The following is a 23575-nucleotide window of genomic DNA, read 5'->3' as shown; positions in this document are numbered from 1 at the left end:
AAATAATTATTGGCCTATTTCTAAACTTTCTTGCCTAGCTAAAATATTACAATCCTTGATAAAATTCTCAGCTAAGATCTTTCCTATCTTTGAAATGTATTCTAAATGTACATCAGTTAGGTTTTAGACCAGGTCATAGCACTCTCTGCTGCATTCCTAGTTATAAATTATGTGGTTAACTGTATGGCTAAAAGGCAACATTGTGCTGCCCTCTTCATTGACCTGTCAAAGGCTTTTGCTGCTGTTGATCACTCACTGCTAAGTCAGAGGCTTTCCTCAATTGCCCTAGGCTAGGCTGAATGTAACTGGCTTCAAAAGTAGTTGCCAGTTAGAACTCAATGTATATCTACTGATGGTGTTAATTCATGTTTCCTGGATATTACGAAAGGTATCCCGCAGGGGTCGATTCTGGGTCCTTGTCACACCAGCCTTCGCTTTGGCTCCCCCTCCTGTCCAGCGCAGGCGTTCGGCGTCGCCGGCTTTCTAGCTGCTGCCGCCCTTCACTCATCAACCCCGGATTTGTCTCATCATCATTACACACACCTGGTTCCAATCCCCACTCTATCACTGTATACAGTGCCTTGCAAAATGTTTCATCCCCCTTGGCGTTCTTCCTATTTTGTTGCATTACAACCTGTAATTTAAATGGATTTTTATTTGTATTTCATGTAATGGACATACACAAAATAGTCCAAATTGGTGAAGTGAAATGAAAAAAAGTACTTGTTTCAAAAAATAAAAAAAAATAAAAAACGAAAAGTGGTGCATATGTATTCACCCCCTTTGCTATGAAACCACTAAATAAGATCTGGTGCAACCAATTACCTTCAGAAGTCAAATAAAGTTCACCTGTGTGCAATCTAGGTGTCACATGATCTGTCACATGATCTCAGTATATATAAACCTGTTCTGAAAGTCCCCAGAGTCTGCAACACCACTAAGCAAGGGGCACCACCAAGCAAGCGGCACCATGAAGACCAAGGAGCTCTCCAAACAGGTCAGGGACAAAGTTGTGGAGAAGTACAGATCAGGGTTGGGTTATTAAAAAAAATGAAACTTTGAACATCCCACGGAGCACCATTAAATCCATTATTAACAAATGGAAAGAATATGGCACCACAACAAACCTGCCAAGAGAGGGCCGCCCATCAAAACTCACGGACCAGGCAAGGAGGGCATTGATCAGAGAGGCAACAAAGAGACCAAAGATAACCCTGAAGGAGCTGCAAAGCTCCACAGAAGAGATTGGAGTATCTGTCCATAGGACCACTTTAAGCCGTACACTCCACAGAACTGGGCTTTACGGAAGAGCGGCCAGAAAAAAAGCCATTGCTTAAAGAAAAAAATAAGCAAACACATTTGGTGTTCGCCAAAAGGCATGTGGGAGACTCCCCAAACATATGGAAGAAGGTACTCAGATGAGACTAAAATTGAGCTTTTTGGCCATCAAGGAAAACGCTATGTCTGGCGCAAACCCAACACCTCTCATCACCCGAGAACACCATCCCCACAGTGAAGCATGGTGGTGGCAGCATCATGCTGTGGGGATGTTTTTCATCGGCAGGGACTGGGAAACTGGTCAGAATTGAAGGAATGATGGATGGCGCTAAATACAGGGAAATTCTTGAGGGAAACCTGTTTCAGTCTTCCAAAGATTTAAGACTGGGACGGAGGTTCACCTTCCAGCAGGACAATGACCCTAAGCATACTTCTAAAGCAACACTCGAGTGGTTTAAGGGGAAACATTTACATGTCTTGGAATGGCCTAGTCAAAGCCCAGACCTCAATCCAATTGAGAATCTGTGGTATGACTTAAAGATTGCTGTACACCAGCGGAACCCATCCAACTTGAAGGAGCTGGAGCAGTTTTGCCTTGAAGAATGGGCAAAAATCCCAGTGGCTAGATGTGCCAAGCTTATAGAGACATACCCGAAGAGACTTGCAGCTCTAATTGCTGCAGAAGGTGGCTCTACAAAGTATTGACTTTGGGGGGGGTGAATAGTTATGCCCGTTTAAGTATTTTTTATTTTATTTTTTACTTATTTCTTGTTTGTTTCACAAGAAAAAATATTTTGCATCTTCAAAGTGTTAGGCATGTTGTGTAAATCAAATGATACAAACCCCCCAAAAATCTATTTTAATTCTAGGTTGTAAGGCAACAAAATAGGAAAAATGCCAATGGGGGTGAATACTTCCGCAAGCCACCATACTCCCTCTGCTATTTGTCTTTGTCGGTCATTGTATATGTTGCTTGTTATCCTGAGAGGAATCTCTCCTACTATTTCCTGAGTACTTTATATTTTTCACTGTGGGTTTCATCCCGCTTTAAGCTATAGTGCTTTAATAAATTCAGTAGTTCTAAACCTGCGACTGCCTCCTGCCTACTCCTCTCTACACTTGTGACAGTCCTGTACTTTTTACTGTTAACATTAACAATATTGGCTGTAAATAATTGTAACCTGCACTTGTATGCCGATGATACTGTTGTGTATGCTATTGCCTCCACGGTTGATCAGGCTCTATCTGAACGACAGTCTGCCTAACCTTCACACATCTAGATGTCGGGGCGGGGTGGGTGTGGAGCCAGAGACAGCAGGGGTTCAAACTTTAGAACCCAGTTCCTACATTTGAATATAAAAATTGATTTTATCAAACAAAACTATGCTACATTTTATCTCTGGGACCCTTAGGATGTTGTTGCCATCCTGTACCTGTCCCGCAGGTGTGATGTTCGGATGTACCGATCCTGTGCAGGTGTTGTTACACGTGGTCTGCCACTGCGAGAACGATCAGCTGTCCGTCCCGTAGCGCTGTCTTAGGCGTCTCACAGTACGGACATTGCCCTGGCCACATCTGCAGTCCTCATGCCTCCTTGCAGCATGCCTAAGGCACGTTCACGCAGATGAGCAGGGACCCTGGGCATCTTTCTTTTGGTGTTTTTCCGAGTCAGTAGAAAAGCCTCTTTAGTGTCCTAAGTTTTCATAACTGTGACCTTAATTGCCTACCGTCTGTAAGCTGTTAGTGTCTTAACGACCGTTCCACAGGTGCATGTTCATTAATTGTTTATGGTTCATTGAACAAGCATGGGAAACAGTGTTTAAACCCTTTACAATTAAGATCTGTGAAGTTATTTGTATTTTTACAAATTATCTTTGAAAGACAGGGTCCTGAAAAAGGGACGTTTCTTTTTTTGCTGAGTTTATATGATAGCAGCCCCTTCATTAAAGCCGTTAGTTTATCATAGTGCACTGCACTTTATTACGGGCGACAAATTTTAGTACTCATCAATGCATTCTCTACCAGAAAGCTGGTTGGCCCTCTTTGAGGTTGATACATTGTTATGTTTTCATTTATAAAACCCTTTTACAAAAAGTCCCACTAAACATCATTACTAAACTTTAGACATACGGGTTACCACACCTGTCTCAGGGATGGCAAATTCCTTTGGTCTCTACTGAGTTAGGTAAATCAGCTTTTAGTTTTCTTGCACCTTATTTGTGGAACAACCTTCAAATTGTTCTTAAATATTTTGTTCTGGTGCCTCTAGGGCAATTCAGAAAGCTGATTGAGGACTGTTGTGTCAATTCCTGACTACAAGCTATACCGAGCACTCAAGCCTGAATCCATCCAGGGTGCTCAAAGCACTCCCAACCTGCAGGGGGCAACCATTTAACCGGAGCTGTTGAAACCAACCACCAGGAAGTGCTCTGGGGACCATATTATCCTGCGCACCCACAAGCAGTGCATGTGCATGGCATCGAAATGTTTGGTAAAAGCTTACTTGGCTCTCACTCATTCCTGAGAAGAGATACCAATGACCACAGCTCCTGATCATCCAAAGACGCAACTGGTAGGACAGAATGTGTTGTGAATTCATGCTTCTATATGCCCTTTTGGTTTGGTTGTAACATACAATGCAATTATTAATTAAATTAAATAGTGAAGACTTCATTATGTGAAAGTAGAACTTGACAGTAACCTTACTATAATCATGTGTATTGTTAAATGTTTAATTAGGATATTGATATTTAATTATTAACTTGCAATGATCCTATGTTAATCTAAATGATGAAATGATTGTTTGGTTAGGTTTGAGGATTCAGTAACATTAGTTTATGCTTATTTTTGAGAAATTGGAATTGAGAGTTATTTGTAACTAATCCATGGGGTTTTGTTTGTGTGTTTGAAGGTTATCAACCTATTCTGTTCTATCTTTATGACAATAAAAAATCATAAAGTGAACAGTTTTGAGTTATCCTTTGCGTTCATCAAGGATAAAGCCGTTTTCAAGTTTGGGCAGAGCTGTGGTCAGCCAGAAATCACGCAGAACTTGACAGTTGATAACCAGCGTGGCAGTGAGGACGAGGATCAAAGGGCTGAAGTCAAGCTGTCGACGCAAAGGAAGAATTGCCTGTGAAACTCTACACCATGGCCAAGGAAACTTTTGGGAAAACAGTCAAGCAACTGAAGCAAGAGCGGACCTTAGCCAAATCTGCTTTCACCAGACAAGCGAACTACCTGAGTAAAGCTGCAGCTGGTATGATTAAGCATGAACTACAAGAGGAGTTCAGCAAGCTCAGTTCCCTGGCTAGAAGTGTCGGTGATTCAAATGATGACTACGCGGCTGGCCTACTGGCTGAAGCGGGAACTAAGGGAGATGAAGAGGTCAAGCTCGACAAGGACCAGCAGGCTGATCTTGAAAGGACGATTGAAGAGTGCGACATGAAATTGGAGGAAATCCGAGAGGCAGTCCAATTCAACCTCTGGCCAAGATACGGTAAAGAGGAGGTAGACTTTGCAATCCAAGAAGCGGAGAAAGCCTGTGACAAAGCCAAAGAAACCCCCGTCACTGCTATTAACAGGGACGGCTATGAACTACAGCTGGAAAGAGCGAGGAAGCTAATCCATGATGCAAGTGAAAGCCTGAAAGACTGGGAAAAATGGGTCCCACACGATGAGACTGCAGATCTGAAAGGCAGAGTAAAAGATCTGAGAATATTCGGCAGTAACCTCGAGGCCAAAAGAACAGAATTCCTCATCGCACAGAGAATTGCAGAAGAGGACAGAAGACCTACAGAGCTTCAACCAAGAGCAGTCCCACAACCAGTGGTGAGAATAAAACCAACCAGTCTACCTAAATTCACTGGGCTTAGGAGGAATTTCCACAGATGGAGGAAAGACTGGGAGAGCCTGCAAAAGCAGGGAGAGCCGACTGGTTCAGTGGAGGTGAAGAAGTTTCAACTTCTTGACAGTGTGGACGAGAGAATATGTAGAGACCTGCGCCTGTCAACATATAACAGTGCTGAAGACATGTTTAGAGTACTCCAAAACCGGTATGGAAATAAGCCAACAATTGCTTTGGAGATAATTGAGGACCTGGAGAGGATCCCTCCTTTAAAGTCACACCAACCAAGGAAGGTTATTGACCTGATTCAAGCTGTGGAAAAGGCCCTGAATGACCTCACGGAGCTCGAAAGCAGTGGAGCCATAAAGAATCCCCTTGTCATCAGATCCATAGAGAGCAAGCTGCCGGATAACATGAAGAGGGACTGGCTGACATTCATGGTCAACCCAAGAAATGGAGTCACACCTGACAATCACTTCGACAGCCTTCTAAGATTTTTAAAGACACAAGAAGACATACTGGAGAAACTAGACCAGTTGGGTGTAAGTGAAAAACCTGAAAAGAAAGCTACGTACCCGGAGAAGCGGTATGCTTCCACAAGGTCCACGAGAAAGGGAGGATGCGTTGTGTGTGGAGATGAAAAGCACCGTGAGAAGATTTTCTTTTGTAAGCAGTTCAAAGAACTAAAGCCTAGTGAGAAGCTGAATGCTGTCGAAAGACTGGGAGCATGCAGAAGATGCCTCAGATGTCATGGAGAGGATGAGGAATGTACGGACACTTACCTTTGCAGAAACAGAGACTGCAAAAGAGGAAGCTCCTCGGATCACCATTTCTTTCTCTGCCTTAAAGGAGGGGCTAAGAGGAAAGAATACGTGAAAGTGGAAAAACCCAGCACCAGGAGGCAAACATTCACAGAGGAGCAAGAGAGATTAATACGTGAGCTCACCCCGGACATGGCAGAAAAATTCAGGAATGCTTTCACCAACATGGCAAAATCACACTGCACTGGAGGAAGCCTTCCTGGGGTAATGGACTCAAGCACACGTGAATTACCAGTTATTCTTATGCTTCTCGAAGTAACTACTAACGCAGGGCAGAAAATTGGAACTCTCATTGACTTAGCATCAGACACCAACTACATCACTCACACAGCCGCCAGGAGACTGAAGCTTCGAAGTGAAAGGATCACACTAGTCGTCCATGGAGTTGGAGGCATGGCCATGAGGGTGAAGACCAAAAGATACTTACTCAAGGTGAGAGTCAAGACACCAAGAGGCACGGAGAAAGCTCATGAGCTGATCTGTTATGGGTTGGATGAAATTGCAAAAGTTCACAGAGCAATCAAAGCACAACACCTCAAGAAGTTCTTCCCCGATACCAACCTGGAAGACCTTCACAGACCAGAACATGTTGAGCTTCTCATAAGCCACCGTGAAGGAAGACTTGCTCCACAGAGGGTAAAGGTAGTAGGAGATCTTGTCCTGTGGGAGAGCCCTTTAGGAAAGACCGTTGGAGGAGCACATCCAGACCTCTGTGAAGTAGTGGACATGGCCCTGCACAATTCTGAAACTCATTTTGCACGATCTATGAGAATCACAGCAGTAAAGTATCAAGAAATTGCTGAGATGCAAGAATCTAGAGCTGAAACTAAAACCACTGTTATTGGCAAAGAGTTCTTGGACTGGTGGAAGTGGGACAGCATTGGTGCGGCCTGTGAACCCATGTGTGGAGGATGTCGTTGTGGTAACTGTCAACCAGGAGGCAAAGACATGACTCTTAGTGAAGAAAGAGAGCTTGAGATAATCAGGCAAGGTCTCAGTTACGTGGAGTCAGATGTGCATAGTCAGGAGCCTCACTGGGACACAAAATACCCTTGGATTGAAGATCCAAGTTCCCTGCCCAACAACAGAAGCGCAGTGGAAGCCACGTTTCTGAGGACGGAGAAACAACTCAAGAGAGAACCAGATTGGCGTGCAGCGTACACAACTCAAGTTCATGAGATGGTGGAAAGGAAGGCAGCAAAGAAACTCACTAGAAAGACCATTGCCGACTGGAAAGGTCCAGTATGGTACGTCAGTCACTTGATAGCACCAAACCCACACTCTATAACTACACCTGTCCGACTGGTATGGAACAGCAGCCAGAGGTTTAGAGGAAGCAGCATGAATGACCTTCTTCTGAAAGGGCCTGATGTACTTAATCCTATTTGAGCGGTACTGCTAAGGTTCAGGAGAGGAATCCATGCTGCTCTCGGCGACATCAAAAAGATGTACAATTCTGTGTGGCTCGAAGACCTGGAGATGCACCTCCATAGATTCCTCTGGAGAGACGGTGATGATGGGGACATTGAGGAATATGCCATCACCAGGGTCAACATGGGCGATCGACCAGCAGGGTGTATCGCACAACTAGCCATGAGAGAAACAGCGAAGTTGCCCATGTTCACACATCTGAAAGAGGAACGGAGGGTCCTTGAAGAGGATTCCTACGTAGATGACATCCTGACATCCCATAATGACCTGGAAAAGCTAGACGGAACCACCAAAAAAGTCGAAGAAATCCTAAAGGCAGGTGGATTCTTCCTCAAGCCGTGGGTCCGATCAGGCCAAAGTGGGAGGCAAACATCTACATCAGAACATCCAACATCGTCAGATGAAGTCTTCATCCTCCCCAACCAAGTGAGAGAAGGAGACAACAGAGCCCTTGGAGTTGGTTATTTAGTCGAATCAGACAAACTGTACCTCATGACCTCGATAAACTTCTCAAAGAGACAAAAGAAGATGAGGATCAGTCAAGATCTCGTTGGAGAGGAAGTGAGAATGAAAACTCCAAACCCACTGACCAGAAGGCAACTGCTTAGCCAAGTAGCTAGTTTGTATGACCCAATAGGCCTTGCAACACCTGCCAAACAGAAAGGAGCCATTTTAGTCAGAAAAGCATTCCAAGAAACTGGAGGCAAAGCTCTAACAAGAGACACATGGGACACACCTCTGTCTGAGAAACTTAGAGGAGAAGCAATCCACCTGTTTGAGGAATACACACGCCTCAACCAAATTACCTTCCATAGAAGCCTGACTCCAGTCAAAAGGATTGGGGAACCCTGGGGAATAACATTCTCAGATGGGAGCGACCAGAGTTATGGAGCAGTGGCATACTTCAGGTGGGAGACCGAGCAAGGCATCCTGGTCCGACTTGTTGAGTCCAAAGCCAAGCTTACACCACTTGACCAAAAGGGAGAACCAGTGAAGGCTGAAGTCTGTGGTGCTGTGTTCGCTGCAAGACTCAGGAAATACATTGAAAAGCACAGTCGGATGCAAGTAGGACGTTGGATCCATCTGTTAGATAGTCAAACTGTGCTGGGTGCAATCCAAAGGGACAGTTATGGGTACCAGACCTTTTTTGCAAACAGAGTGGGAGAGATCCAGAAGTCCACATCAGTTGAGGACTGGAGATGGATTCCAGGTGAGCAAAACATTGCTGACCTCGTGACAAGAGGAGCAACCCCAGAGGACCTCAAAGAGAACTCTGTGTGGCAGAACGGCCCAGAGTTTCTGAAACGACCTGTAGAGGATTGGCCGACAAAGTCAGCCAAAGAAGTCGCTGCAGATGCCAAAGAAGGCATAAACAAGCTCCAAAGGAAATGTTTTACAGCAGCACTGACCCGAGCGCAGGTGGGGAAAAAGATCCAACATGCTCCACGTATACCAATATCTCCAACCTCTGACAAAGGTAAAGACCTGCAAAGCAGCCCTAATGGAAGAGGTCACCAAATCCAAGTCCAAAGACCACCTTCTGGTTATTCAGTGGGGAATATCCTTAACATCAGCAAGTTCAGCAGTTTAACCAGGTTGACAAGAGTCATTGCCTGGGTGTGGAGAGCTGCCACAAGGTGGAAAGAAATGCTAGCCAAGACCACCACCACAAGCAAGCCAAAGAAAAAGGAAATTCCTTCAGCTCTTGAGATCAAGTCCAGAATCAAGAAAGCTACACTTACCATCATGGAGTGTGAAGATGCACTCAGGGATCTCTTCCTTGCAGCCCAAAAGGATGTAACCTGGCCAGACACCACACTCAGCAGGCTTGCTGTGGTCAAAGAGGAAAACACTGGACTCTTGCTCTGTGGAGGAAGATTCCAAATCTTTAATGAAGAAAAAACTGCAGTACCAATCTTGCCCTGCACGTCATGGGTATCCTCCCTTCTAGCTCAAGAAGCCCACAAGACAAATCATGAAGACATCGCAGGCACACTCCTCCGGATGAGAAGGAAAGCGTGGGTGGTAAGAGGCCGGAAACTAGCTCAAAAGATCGTTGATAACTGTGTGACATGCAGGAAACTTAAGGCCCGGAGATGCCAACAGATCATGAGTGACCTTCCATCGGAGAGAATAACACCAGCCAATCCCTTTGAGTACACCACAGTGGACTTATTTGGACCTTATGAAGTGAAGGATGAGGTGAGAAAGAAGGTGAAACTTAAGGTGTGGGGAATTGTCTTTTGCTGCATGGTGTCAAGAGCTATGCACACAGACCTTGTCAGCGACCAGTCAGCTGAAGGCTTCCTGTTAGCCTACCAAAGATTTACGGCACTGAGAGGGCATCCAAGAAAATTGTGGTCGGATCCTGGAAAAAACTTTGTCGGAGCCAGACCTGCCCTCAAAGAACTCTACATGTTTCTGGACCGGCTGGAGAAGTCGAAGCTTGAAAACGACGTTTCCAAGCATGGCACAGAATGGAGCTGGAGGATCCATCCAGCAGACTCACCTCACAGAAACGGAGCTGCTGAAGCCGCTGTCCGAACTGTGAAGCGGGCTTTGCACAATCTGGGAGGTAATGGAGTCCTCACATGGGGTGAATTTCAGACTTTCCTTTATATGGCTTCCAACCTTGCCAATGAGCGGCCTATTGATGCCAGGACTCAGAGCAGAGAGGACTGTGTAGAATACATTAGCCCAAATTCACTTCTACTCGGACGAACCGGACCCAGAGGAGATCCAGGGACCTTTGACTTTGAAGGTTACTCCTACAAGAGATTAAGAACCATCCAAACAGAAGTTGACCGATTCTGGAGGAAATGGAGTCAGTTAGCCGGACCAAACCTGTTTGTCCGGACCAAGTGGCACATCGCTCACAGGAATGTGGCAATTGGAGATGTCGTCTGGCTGGCCGACCAGAACGCCTTGAGAGGTCAGTACAGGCTTGCCAGAGTTATTGACGTTAACACTGACAAAAAGGGAATTGTGAGGGATGTATATCTCCGATCCTTCCCCAGCTACCCAGTCGCAACTGTGAAGCCCACTAAAAAGATGGAAAACCATTCAATCAAGATACCAGCAACAGTTCTTCACAGGGATGTCAGACGGATAGTTGTCTTGCTTCCAGTTGAAGAGCAGCAGCAACAGGATCAAAAATAGAGTAACTGAATCCAACACATCACAGTTCTGTGTGACCTCCTTGGGTTGAAGAACCAGGAGGTCAAGTGGGAGGTGTTGTGTCAATTCCTGACTACAAGCTATACCGAGCACTCAAGCCTGAATCCATCCAGGGTGCTCAAAGCACTCCCAACCTGCAGGGGGCAACCATTTAACCGGAGCTGTTGAAACCAACCACCAGGAAGTGCTCTGGGGACCATATTATCCTGCGCACCCACAAGCAGTGCATGTGCATGGCATCGAAATGTTTGGTAAAAGCTTACTTGGCTCTCACTCATTCCTGAGAAGAGATACCAATGACCACAGCTCCTGATCATCCAAAGACGCAACTGGTAGGACAGAATGTGTTGTGAATTCATGCTTCTATATGCCCTTTTGGTTTGGTTGTAACATACAATGCAATTATTAATTAAATTAAATAGTGAAGACTTCATTATGTGAAAGTTGAACTTGACAGTAACCTTACTATAATCATGTGTATTGTTAAATGTTTAATTAGGATATTGATATTTAATTATTAACTTGCAATGATCCTATGTTAATCTAAATGATGAAATGATTGTTTGGTTAGGTTTGAGGATTCAGTAACATTAGTTTATGCTTATTTTTGAGAAATTGGAATTGAGAGTTATTTGTAACTAATCCATGGGGTTTTGTTTGTGTGTTTGAAGGTTATCAACCTATTCTGTTCTATCTTTATGACAATAAAAAATCATAAAGTGAACAGTTTTGAGTTATCCTTTGCGTTCATCAAGGATAAAGCCGTTTTCAAGTTTGGGCAGAGCTGTGGTCAGCCAGAAATCACGCAGAACTTGACAAGGACCTTACTACTGATGAATATGTAAATTTTTTATGACCGTGTTTTTCTTTCTTTCTGCTTGCATTTTGTATTTATATTTTGATTTGTATATTTTCTGTAATTTATGTTATTCAGGGATCATCTGTAAAAGAGACATTGGTCTCAGTATGACTCCCTGATCATATAATGGTTAAATAAAATAAATAAATAAAATATAGGAGACTGAGACTGATACAATTGAGATAAAGAAATATTGGAAAAGCAGAGACGGAAACATTCTAGCTGTAATTGACAGAATTGACAGCATTAGACATACATTTGACAAGATATGATGGAGCAGCCATTACAATGAGGGAAGGCTGGCCTAAGGGGAGAGACAGAATTAAGTGAAGGAAAATGGATGCAGAGTATTGTAATAGAGAACTATACAATGAGTTTCAAAAATATTTCTGCCAAAAAAACATATTGAAAAAGGAGTTTCTTCCTCAATATTCCAATGCCATAGTCCCAAAAACTTGAGACAGTTTTGAAAACAAATCAGCTAGTTCTCCCAGTGGACATTATCTCCCTGATGATGGATGCATTTATTCTGAGCATCTTAACGCTTCACCACATGCCCTGATTAGACTGGAGAGGGGAGGGTGTGAAGACAGTTTGCGCATCCCCAAATCAAGAGTTCCCATCCCCACAATGACATTTCACAGCAGGGAGAGGGACAGGGAAAATCATCATCACATTAATGTACCATTAGGACTGTGATTAGAGGGATGGACTACCTAATGAGAGAGCGAGAGAGCGAGAGTGTGTGTGTGTGTGTGTGTGTGTGTGTGTGTGTGTGTGTGTGCATGCATGTGTGTGACCCAGGATTTGACTGACAGGAGTACTAAATTGCAGAGAGCCCTTGACACAACATGGGGCATGGGAATCACACATATCCCACTCACCCACCCCCACCTGGGCGCACGCACACACACACCCTTCCTCTCAATCTAAAAGGCTGTCTCTCTGAGCAGCATAGGTGGAGGTGGGTGTAATAGGGGAGGCCTGGGGTTGAGTAAGAGGGATGGGCAGTAGATGAGTGTGGGAATGGGCTGCATACATCCACACAGGGACAGTAATGTGTTTATTAGAGAATTCAATCCGGACTCATTAAAGACTGATGGGGACTGAGAGACACCCTCAGATATACAGCATGGTGGAGAAGGAGAGAGAGAAGGCAGAGAGGTGAAACATAAAGGTGGATAGAGAGAGAGATAAAGAGAGAGAGAGAGGGCAGAGAGAGAGGGGAAAGAGAGCGGAGGATAGAGAGAGAGAGAGAGCAAGAGCGAGAAAGAGAGCGAGAGAGAGATAACACAGAAAGGTGGGAGCAAGCAAATCAAAGCGGAGTGGAATCAGATCCCAGACAAATCAGCCTCATCAAAGAAACACAGAGAGATTGGCTATGGCTAATAACCCTGATTTAACCACTGTCTGGTTAGTAGGGACAGAGGAGGGAGGGATGGGAGGAAAGGAAAGGGGTTGTTACTCACTAGGTACCCTGTTGATGGCTCGGAGGGGTCTCAGAACTCGAACCGTTCTCACCGCCGAGAAACTCACGTTCTGCAGGTTCAGAGAGTACTCCAGCATCCTGGAACAAACCAAACACAGACACTGTTAGTACCATGCCCCAGCCAGTCTACACAAAAATGTGATATCATCCCACTGGGCACATACATCAATTCAATGTCTATTCCACGTTGGTTCAACGTCATTTCATTGAAATGACGTGGAAACAATGTTGATTCAACCTGTGTGTGTAAAATCCTCTATTGCCCTCAAATTCAAATATAAACATTGAAGCCACTTCCACTGCATTTTTTTTATTCTTCCGCTCTAATCAGGGACTGATTTAGACCTGGGACACCAGGTGGGTGCCATCAGGTAGAACAGAAAACCAGCAGTAGATGTCGTAGATTTGAATAACCCTGGTCTATTGCCTACGCACGCTAGCTGAGCTGAGAGTGGGACAGTCATAAGGAACACTGGAACAGCATTAAAATATGTTTAATCACAGAGTAAATGTAAAAAATATTCTCACTCTGGGTAATTCATTTGCTAATGTCTCATTATTCAATCTGTGCTTGTCAATTTCCTCAAATTGTCTGTGTGTGTGTCTGGTTGTATCGAGTGTGTCTTGGCAAACACTCTCTCTCATGCATAAAAGCCACTTGAACTGCAAGACCTGGACTGATTAAGAGCTGCATGCATACACACCCACACACACATACAAGCACACACACATCCCTCTAACGGGACCAGCGACCATATGCTACTGTGTATCCCTCTTCAGACATCAATAGCAGAGTGAATCACTGGTCATTAAGAAGAGGATGTTATAAAGACAAGACTACTATAAGATCATGGCTGTTCTTAACCTTCAGAGAGAAAAAGCTTTTATGTTCTACTGCAGGGAGTGGGAGTGGGAGTGGGAGTTCCCAGAACCATTGCAGTGAAATAGAGGTGGTTGCACAGAGAGAGGTGAGAAAGAGAAAGTGAAAGAGAGAGAGAGAGAGAGAGAGAGAGAGAGAGAGAGAGAGAGAGAGAGAGAGAGAGAGAGACAGAGAGAGAGAGAGAGAGAGAGAGAGAGAGAGAGAGAGAGAGAGAGAGAGAGAGAGAGAGAGAGAGAGAGAGAGAGAGAGAGAGAGAGAGAGAGAGAGAGAGAGAGAGAGAGAGAGAGAGAGAGAGAGAGAGAAAATAATAATAATAATTAGATTACATGTAACTGATTAAATGTAATCAAGTTACTACCCAACCCTGTTCAAGGGTATATGTTTCTTATATCTTCCATTAATAGCTGACATATGTTGAAGCCCCTTTGGCAGCTATTACAGCCTCGGGTCTTCTTGGGTACAAGCTAGGCACACCTTTACTTGGGTCGTTTCTCCCATTCTTCTCTGCAGATCCTCTAGAGCTCTGCCAGGTTGGATGCGGAGCGTCGCTGCACAGCTATTTTCAGGTCTCTCCAGAGATGTTCGATCGGGTTCAAGTCCGGGCTCTGGCTGGGCCACTCAAGGACATTCAGAGACTTGTCCCGAAGCCACTCCTGCGTTGTCTTGGCTGTGTGCTTAGGGTCGTTGTCCTGTTGGAAGGTGAACCTTTGCCCCAGTCTGAGGTCCTGAGCGCTCTGGAGCAGGTTTTCATCAAGGATCTCTCTGTACTTTGCTCGGTTCATCTTTCCCTCGATCTTGACTAGTCTCCCAGTCCCGCTGAAAAACATCCCCGCAGCATGATGCTGACACCACCATGCTTCACCGTAGGGATGGTGCCAGGTTTCCTCCAGACATGACGCTTGGCATTCAGGCCAAAGAGTTCAATCTTGGTTTCGTCAGACCAGAGAATCTTGTTTCTCATGGTCTGAGAGTCCTTTATAAGCCTTTTGGCAAACTCCAAGCGGACTGTCATGTGCCTTTTACTGAGGAGTGGCTTCCGTCTGGCCACTCTACCATAAAGGCCTGATTGGTGGAGTGCTGCAGAGATGGTTATCCTTCTGGAAGTTTCTCCCATCTCCAGAGAGGAACTCTGGAGCTCTGTCAGAGTGACCAACGGGTTCTTGGTCACCTCCCTGACCAAGGCCCTTCTCCCCCGATTGCTCAGTTTGGCCAGGCGGCCAGCTCTAGGAAGAGTCTTGGTGGTTCCAAACTTTTTCCATGTAAGAATGATGGAGGCCACTGTGTTCTTGAGGGCCTTCAATGCTGCAGAATTTTTTTGGTACCCTTCCCCAGATCTATGCCTCGACACAATCCTGTCTCGGAGATCTACGGACAATTCCTTCAACCTCATGGCTTGGTTTTTCCTCTGACATGCACTGTGTCTGTGGGACCTTGTATAGACAGGTGTGTGCCTTTCCAAATCATGTCCAAACAATTGAATTTACCACAGGTGGACTCCAGTCATGTTGTAGATACATCTCAAGGATGATCAATGGAAACAGGATGCACCTGAGCTCAATTTCGAGTCTCATAGCAAAGGGTCTGATTACATATGTAAATAAGGTTTTTCTGTTCTTTATTTTTATACATTTGCAAAAAATTCTAAAAACCTGTTATCACTTTGTCATTATGGGGTGTTGTGTGTAGATTGGTGAGGAAAATGTTTTATTTAATCAATTTCAGAATAAGGCTGTAACGTAACAAAATGTGGAAAAAGGGAAGGGGTCTGAATACTTTCCGAATGCACTGTATCTGTAGCCTAATAAATTCCATTGTTATGGTGGGGTAGAATTTATAGAATGCCTTCTCTCCTCTCTCTCTCCTCTCTCTCTCTTTCTCTCTCTCTCTCTCTCTCTCTCTCTCTCTCTCTCTCTATCTCTCTCTCCTCTCAATTCATTTCAATTCAAAGGGTTTTATTGGCATGGGAAACATATGTTTACATTGCCAAAGCAAATGGAATTGACAATAAACAAAAGGGAAATAAACAAGGGAAACATTAGTAAACATTACACTCACAACAGCTTTAAAATAATATATACATTTCAAATGTTATATTATTGGCTATATACAGTGTTGTAACAATGTGCAAGTAGTTGAAGTACAAAAGGGAAAATAAATAAACAGAATAATATAGGTTGAATTTACAACATTGTTTGTGCTCCACTGCTCCTCTCTCTCTCTCTCTCTCTCTCTCTCTCTCTCTCTCTCTCTCTCTCTCTCTCTCTCTCTCTCTCTCTCTCTCTCTCTCTCTCTCTCTCTCTCTCTCTCTCTCTCTCTCTCTCTCTCTCTCTCTCTCTCTCTCTCTCTCTCTCTCTCTCTCTCTCTCTCTCTCTCTCTCTCTCTCTCTCTCTCTCTCTCTCTGGTATTGCGAGGTGTGTGTGTAACAGCTGTTGTCCACATGTGTGTCTTGGAGGCACGCAGATGAAGGAATTCCCTCCTCTCTCTGACTCCAAGTCAGTCTGTCCCACAAACTCACAACACATGTAGGTGTGTGTATGTATGTGTGTGTGTGTGTGCGTGTCTGTGTCTGTGTGTACTGCATCTTTGTGAGTCACTCATTCAACGAGAGAGTGTGTGTGTGTTTATGTGTGTCCATGTGTGTGGGTGTGTTTGCATATGCGCAGGTGTGTGTGCTTTCCCCTCGGGCATGGGGATATCCCTGGCGCAGGCTCTAGCCTCTCTCTATCTGCTTCACCTGATCAGTGTGTGTGTGTGTGTGTGTGTGTGTGTGTGTGTGTGTGTGTGTGTGTGTGTGTGTGTGTGTGTGTGTGTGTGTGTGTGTGTGTGTGTGTGTGTGTGTGTGTGTGTGTGTGTGTGTGTGTGTGTGTGTGTGTGTGTGTGTGTGTGTGTGTGTGTGTGTGTGTGTGTGTGTGTGTGTGTGTGTGTGTGTGTGTGTGTGTGTGTGTGTGTGTGTGTGTGTGTGTGTGTGTGTGTGTGTGTGTGTGTGTGTGTGTGTGTGTGTGTGTGTGTGTGTGTGTGTGTGTGTGTTGTGTGTGTGTGTGTGTGTGAGCAGGCAGCATTACCCTGCCACGGTCTCCTGGCTGACAGTTTGGGGTAACAGATGGCCGTAGGGCCACAGAGACCAGAGAGAGAAGGTAAATGGATAAACAGTTAGCAGACCAGGCTGCAGTAGCCAACCAGCATAGTGAGAGAACTACAGGCAGAAGCTAAGATTAAGCTACAGTGAAGCATGCAATGAAGGTGTTTGGGCAATGGGTTAAGTTAAGGCTATAGTGAGGCAAGTATGGTATCGTCATTGGGTTAGAGGCTGAAATAATCTAAGCTACATTAAATTGACTTAAAAGCTAATGGCTACGCTAGCCTTGGAAAGAAGTGGAGGGTGCTCAAACAACGTGAGTGGAGGTGACAGACTGTTAACTCTGCTACCGCACGGCAATCGGTACCGATGCACCAAGTCTGGAACCAACAGGTCCCTGAACAGCTTCTACCCCCAAGCCATAAGACTGCTAAATAGTTAGTTAAATAGTTAACCAATAGCTACCCAAACTATCTGCATTGACCCTTTTTGCACTAACTCTTTTGACTCATCACATACGCTGCTGTTACTGTTTATTATTTATCCTGTTGCCTAGTCACTTTACCCCTACCCATATCTACATATCTACCTCAATTACCTCGTACCCCTGCATATCGACTCGGTACTGGTACCCTGTGTATATAGCCAAGTTATCGTTACTCATTGTGTATTATTTTTCTATTATTCCTCTATTTTTCTCTCTGCATTGTTGGGAAGGGCCCGTAAGTAAGCATTTCACTGTTATTCTACACCTGTTGTTCATGAAGCAAGTGACAAACAAAATTGAAACCCAAAAAATTATAATGATTGAAAAGGAAAAGGTGCAACGCTCGCTCACCAATTAAAAACTAATTTAGACCTTATTCAAGTTAAAAGATGAACATTTCAGCCATCAATGGCCTTCATCAGAACAATTACACAAAGTACATATACTGTACTGTAGGTCATAGGGAGGATTTAGCCTTAGCTAGCATTAGCATTAGCTTGAAACTAAGCTTGATCAGAACCAGATGTGGCTGCTGCAGTGTGACTGATAGAAAAGGAGAGAGAGATAGAGGAGGGGGAGTATAGGAGGGAGGATGGGAATGCCCAACCTTGAGTCAGATTTTGCGTGAGTAGAATCTACAAATCCTGAAAGTCCCAGACACACACACACAAACACACATGGAGCTAATGCAAAACAGCTATACACACCATAAACACACACACACACATGTACGTAACACGTTACAAAAACAAAATCGCATATACAAACACAAATCCTGTTACAAATACGTACGGGAACGATCACTCAAACACTCAAACACACACGTACACACACACCCTCCCCTGGGCGTGGTGCCAGACTATCCCTTGCTTTGTCCTCACTTATCAGTGTGTGCATGGAAAAGCAGACTGGCCCATGAAGGATGGTAAACACACACATTCCCATCTGTACCCTAACAACAACACACAGACAGTCAACAGTAGCATGGCAGAAGGTACACACACACACAAACACCCCCACTCACACACACACTAACGCATAAACACACACACACACACCCACACACAAACTTACACACTAACACACACACAAGCTGATGCACACAGACACACAAACACGCTGAGACACACACACACACACGAACACAGACACACACATCACTAAAATAGGTAAAGTATGAGAGAGAGGCAGATCGAGGGAGGACGTGAAACAATGCCAGACCCAGTAGATTGTCCTGAGGTAACATCTGTATTGGTTATATTGACATACTGTACCTGCTCCAATTAAAATTATGTGATTTATAGCCTACTATAGAAATCAACAGTCTTTCCAATTAATGATTGAATGTCTTACCCGTATAAAGCTATCATCTGCTGGTTCTACCTTATTTAATTTTCTCGTTTCTCATTCTCCCTCTCATTCTCGTTTACTCTCTCTCATTATCATTCTCCTTCTCTCTCTCTCATTTTTGTTTTCTCTTTCTCTCTCTCTCTCTCGTACCACCTGGCAGCAGATGTTTACTGCCAGGACAGGAGGGAGAGAGGGAGAGAAGGAGGGAGTGAGAGGGGGAGTATGCGAGGAAAGGAGGAATTGAGGGGAGGCGTGGGAGATTGAGTTGGAGGGAGGGATGGTTAAGGGAGGCAGGGAGCGAGGGAGGGAGGGAGGGAGAGGTGGAGGAGAGAGATGAAAAAGATTTTGCTAGATTCCTAGGGCTTCTGTCCTCAGATTACTTCTCACTCTCCTCCCTACTACACAGAAGTCTCTCTCTCTCGCTTTCCCTCTCCCTCCCAATCTTTTTCCCTCTGTTCATCAGACTAACATCAGTAGCCTTACACCAGTAAATGACAGTGCGCGCCAACACTCCCTTGTATTATAACATTATAATAGATGTATAATGACTTTATAATAGTGGTTAATTAGTATTGTATCACGGCTATAGTTGCCATTAGCCTGTGTGTTTGCCCAATCAAAGTGAACAATAAAATATTATTATCTTACAATAGAGTAACACACACTGGCATAGAGACTATTATTTGCTTAATTTCATCCATAGGATTGTAAAAATGGCCTTTAACTGCAGATGTAGGATCAGATCCTATGTTATTCATTAAAAGGATGAAATAATATTATTATTAACTGCATCAGTGGTTAAGGAGAATTTCTTCCTACAGCTAAAACCACCATGTTCTCTCTTTCTCTCTCCATGCTCCATTTTCTCTCCTTCCCTCCCTCATCTGTCATTATATACTGGATCAGCCAACTCAGTTACCTCTGTCTCTTCTGATGACATTTGTCAGTTAGTGGTATAATTCTATTCTCTGGGGGATCGCTAACAGGCAAGCTGCAGTGGGAGTTATTCAGCACTGAATTAATTGTGACTGATTGACAGAAGCGCTGTTTGTGTGTGTGTGTGTGTGTGTGTGTGTGAGTGTGTGTGTGTGTGTGTGTATGATAGATAGCAGTGTGTGTTAAGACTGCAGTCCCACAGCATATTGCAGCATCAGGAGAGATGAGAGGGGGTTTTCCTTTCTGTCTCTCTCTCGCTATCTCTCCCTCCCTCCGTCTCACTCTCTCTGCTATCAGAGTTATTTTAGATGATAGCTCACTACACACGCACACACACAGTACCTGCAGCTATGCGGTAAATATATCAGGATTAAAGTAAATCTGAGTTTGTCAAAGAGGGAGAGGAGGAGGGGGGAGAAAGGGGGGTGAGGAGTTTGTTAAAGGAAGCAAGGGAGAGGGGGAGAGAAGGAGAAGAGAGAGGGAGAGTTGGGGAGAGGAGAGGGTGAGAGAGGGAGCACAGATCAATTGTTCACCTTTTTCATTCATCATACTCTGTTCTGTTCTGCCTGCCTTTTCCCTCTCTCTTCTTTTCCTATCTTCTCTGTTGCTCCTTCCTCATTCTCTCCATCTCTCCTTTCCTCACCATTCTCTCCCTGCCTCTCTCTATCTCTATCTCCCTTCCCCATGCCCTCTCTCCCTCTCTGCCTCCTTGCCTCTCTTCTTTCCTCTCTTCCTCCCTCCCTCCCTCCCTCCCTTCCTCATGTCCTCCCTCCCCCTCTATCTCCTCCGTCCCTCCCTCCTTCCTCCTACTCTATGGTGGGTATCCTGACCTACTTGTGCAGTGCTGTCTGTAGACATAATCTAGCTAATGGAACTGGATACAGCAGGTGACTGGGGACGAGCAGGGCATGTACAGGGGGAGAAAACACATTCACTCAGATAAATACACTGCACTATATACACTCTTCTGGAGAGCGGGGGAGAGAGAGCGCGAGAGAGAGAGAGTGAGAGAGAGAGAGTGAGAGAGAGAGAGAGAGAGAGAGAGAGAGAGAGAGAGAGAGAGAGAGAGGAGGAGGAGCAGGGGATAGAGGGGAGAGAAAGGGGGTGGGGGGTAGAGAGGGAGAGCAACAGAGGGAGAGAGTCATTTAACTGGACCTTCCGGTGTGGATATGTTTTGATAGAATTTGTTCATGGGGACTTTAAGATTGTCTGTGCCCTTTCTGAAGCGTTCTCGCTCTCTCTCTGTAACCTCTCTTCTGTCCCCAAACAGGTCTGGAATCAGTCCGAGGGGGCATCAATAAATCAAGGAGAAGAAAGGGCAGGGAGGAAGAGAGATAGAGAGAGAGAGAGAAAGAAAAGGGGTAGCAATGAGGATTGGGTTTGCCTTTCTCTTGGCTCTCTCTCTCTGCTTCCTGTCTCTCCCGTCTCTCTGCAGCTCTCTGTCAGTCTGTGATTGTATTAATGGTAGGAGGTCAATGTTTACGGTAAGTTTCAAGGAAACCTTTAATACACTAATGGAAGTGTGTTATCATTGAGTCTGTGTATTCTTCCCCTTCCAAAAACCTTGGCCATATGACTACTTCTTGTAGTGTATGTATAGTGGAGGGTGTACAGTAGGTACACACAAAAAAAATTGGGTTCCTCAAGGGTTCTTTGGGAAGGGTGATGTTCAATGTGGAACCATACTGACCCAAGAACCCTTTGAGCCCTTCATTAGTTCTTTGCAGTACAAAAACATTGTTCTTTCCTCTTTTAGTGATAATTAAAATGTAGGGGTGGTGGCTCATTAGAATATTTTGGGGTGTGGTTTGTGCTCTTTTTGTGCAACCTTGAGTGAGTGTCATTCTAGTTGATCTAATCTGTTGTGTTATGCTATTACATGTTAAATATGACTATGGCCAGTAACGGTGTCTTGTGTCAGACTCATGTATGGCCTTGTGTCAATTGAGAACAATTGACTAAGTCACTAGTTCTCAATTCTCTCCTCAGGGACCCCCAGCTGTTCCAGAGCTACAGCACACCTGATTCAACTTGTTAATATACACGATAATAAAACCTATGGAATATAAAATATGGCTATTAAACCAGAATCAAAAACATTGAGAAAGGTTCTTTATAGAACCATTCACCATAAAGGTTAATAAAGAACCATATAAAGTGTCCTATATAGCCTCAAAAAGGAACCCTTTTTGGTGCTATATAGATCCTTTTTTTAATGGTTCTTTATAAAACCTCAGGAAAGGGTTCTTTATAGCACCACACAGGTTCCATTTAGAACCTTATGAGTATGGTTCTTTATAGAACTTTCAAAAAAAGGGTTATAGCACCAAAAAGGGTTCTGCTATGGTTACAAGCCAAATAACCCTTATTTGGCACTATATAGAACCATTTGTTTTTAGTGTGTAATGTTGATATCGTGGTCACAATGATTGCCTTCTAAATTGCTTCTCTGCCCCCTACTCTCCTGCTCTCTCTTTCCCCCTCCTCATTTCTTCCCCTCCTTTCCCTCCTCAGTATCTAACGTATCAGTGGTATCTCCCCCTAGCAGAGGAAAGCCTCTATACTCCCAGTGCGGTGACAGATCGACGTGCAGAAGTGTCCCTCTGTCCGAGACTACCTGAGAATCACTGCACTATTGACTGGGGCCTCCAAAACTCATCTGAGGAGGAGAGGAAAGAACAGATGAGGGAGGCGGAGAGAGCTCCCTCTCTTTTTCAAACCTCCTCGTCCTCTTTTCACTCCCTTTCTTCTTACCCCAGTCGACCCTGAGTCCCAATCACCTTCTCAACCCTTCAACCTGCCCTCACTTCACCATCCCCTATCTCACCTTATAATATGAAGTCCAACACATCGATGGCCTTCACAGACTGTGATGCCAAAAAAAATCATTCAAGAGAAGCTTAGTAATAAGAGACTTAAATCAGTACAGGCAAATGGGACTAGCTTACTCTGATCTTTATCAAACACTGATTGAAATCAAGTTGACGTTTGCACGCACGCACGCACGCACACACACACATGGAATGATTATGAAGAGAAAGTGCCAGTGTGCTGAGAAATGCTCTTTGGCAGAAATTATTTTCGTTTTCAGAAACAGACACTTCATCAGAACACACCTAAATGAAACTAGCAACCGTTGCCAGGAAGTGTGTACCCGACAACTCGTTATCTTGGTTACTATTGTCTCAGTTTGGCTGTGTGTTCTCGTGAGAGAGACGAGGTTGGCATTTTTTGCAGACACTGCAACAATGTGAAACAAAGGGATGCACACACACACACGCGCACACACACACACACACACACACACACACACACACACACACACACACACACACACACACACACACACACACACACACACACACACACACACACACACACACACATACATACACTAAGTGCCATGTTGCCCAGACAGACTATGTAGGCTGTCTCTCTATGTCATTGTCGTGAATCACAGCACATGTTTTGGCTGAGGACATCCTCTGGTTATATGTCAGGGCGGAGGGTGTGCGTGCACGTGTGTGTGACTCACCCGGCCAGTACGATAAAGAAGTCAAGTCTGTTCCAGGTGTCTCCTAGATAACACTTCTTGCCAAAGATGCCCAGCGCCACCATCTTGATGACCATCTCCACCGCAAAGAACGCAAAGATAAAGTCATCAAAGTCCTAGGGAGAGAAAAAAATATGAATACGTAAAAAAGAGAAATAAACATTCAATGAAAGTCCAGAGAGAGGGGTTACTGTATGGATGAGTGTGTACAGTAAATGGGGGGCAGGGGATGGAGAGAAAAGGGTAAAATGAGAGAGGGAAAGACATAGTGAGAGAGAGGAAGGATACACTATGATAGATTGTGTTGATCACAGCGGTAGATGCCCACTGCTACATGACTATACACAACATGAACTGATAAATAAATAGTTACTCAAATAAACCTCTTATT

At 44.5% G+C, this 23575-nt stretch overlaps 1 protein-coding gene across 1 annotated transcript in view; it reads right to left on the bottom strand.

The window, feature by feature from the left end:
- cacna1g (calcium channel, voltage-dependent, T type, alpha 1G subunit) overlaps positions 1-23575 on the bottom strand; it is a gene marked incomplete at both ends in the record, with an annotated part of 252992 nt that overhangs the window by 135423 nt on the left and 93994 nt on the right. The window contains 2 exon segments of the mRNA XM_084141330.1: positions 12883-12980; positions 23167-23300. Coding sequence (XP_083997456.1) covers positions 12883-12980; positions 23167-23300 — 232 coding nt within the window.

Source organism: Coregonus lavaretus, assembly GCF_964263955.1.
Source record: "Coregonus lavaretus genome assembly, chromosome: 25".
In the NCBI taxonomy this organism is placed as follows: Eukaryota; Metazoa; Chordata; class Actinopteri; order Salmoniformes; family Salmonidae; genus Coregonus; species Coregonus lavaretus.
The sequence above is the reverse complement of the archived record's forward strand: the minus strand, read 5'-3'. Positions and strand labels throughout refer to the sequence as shown.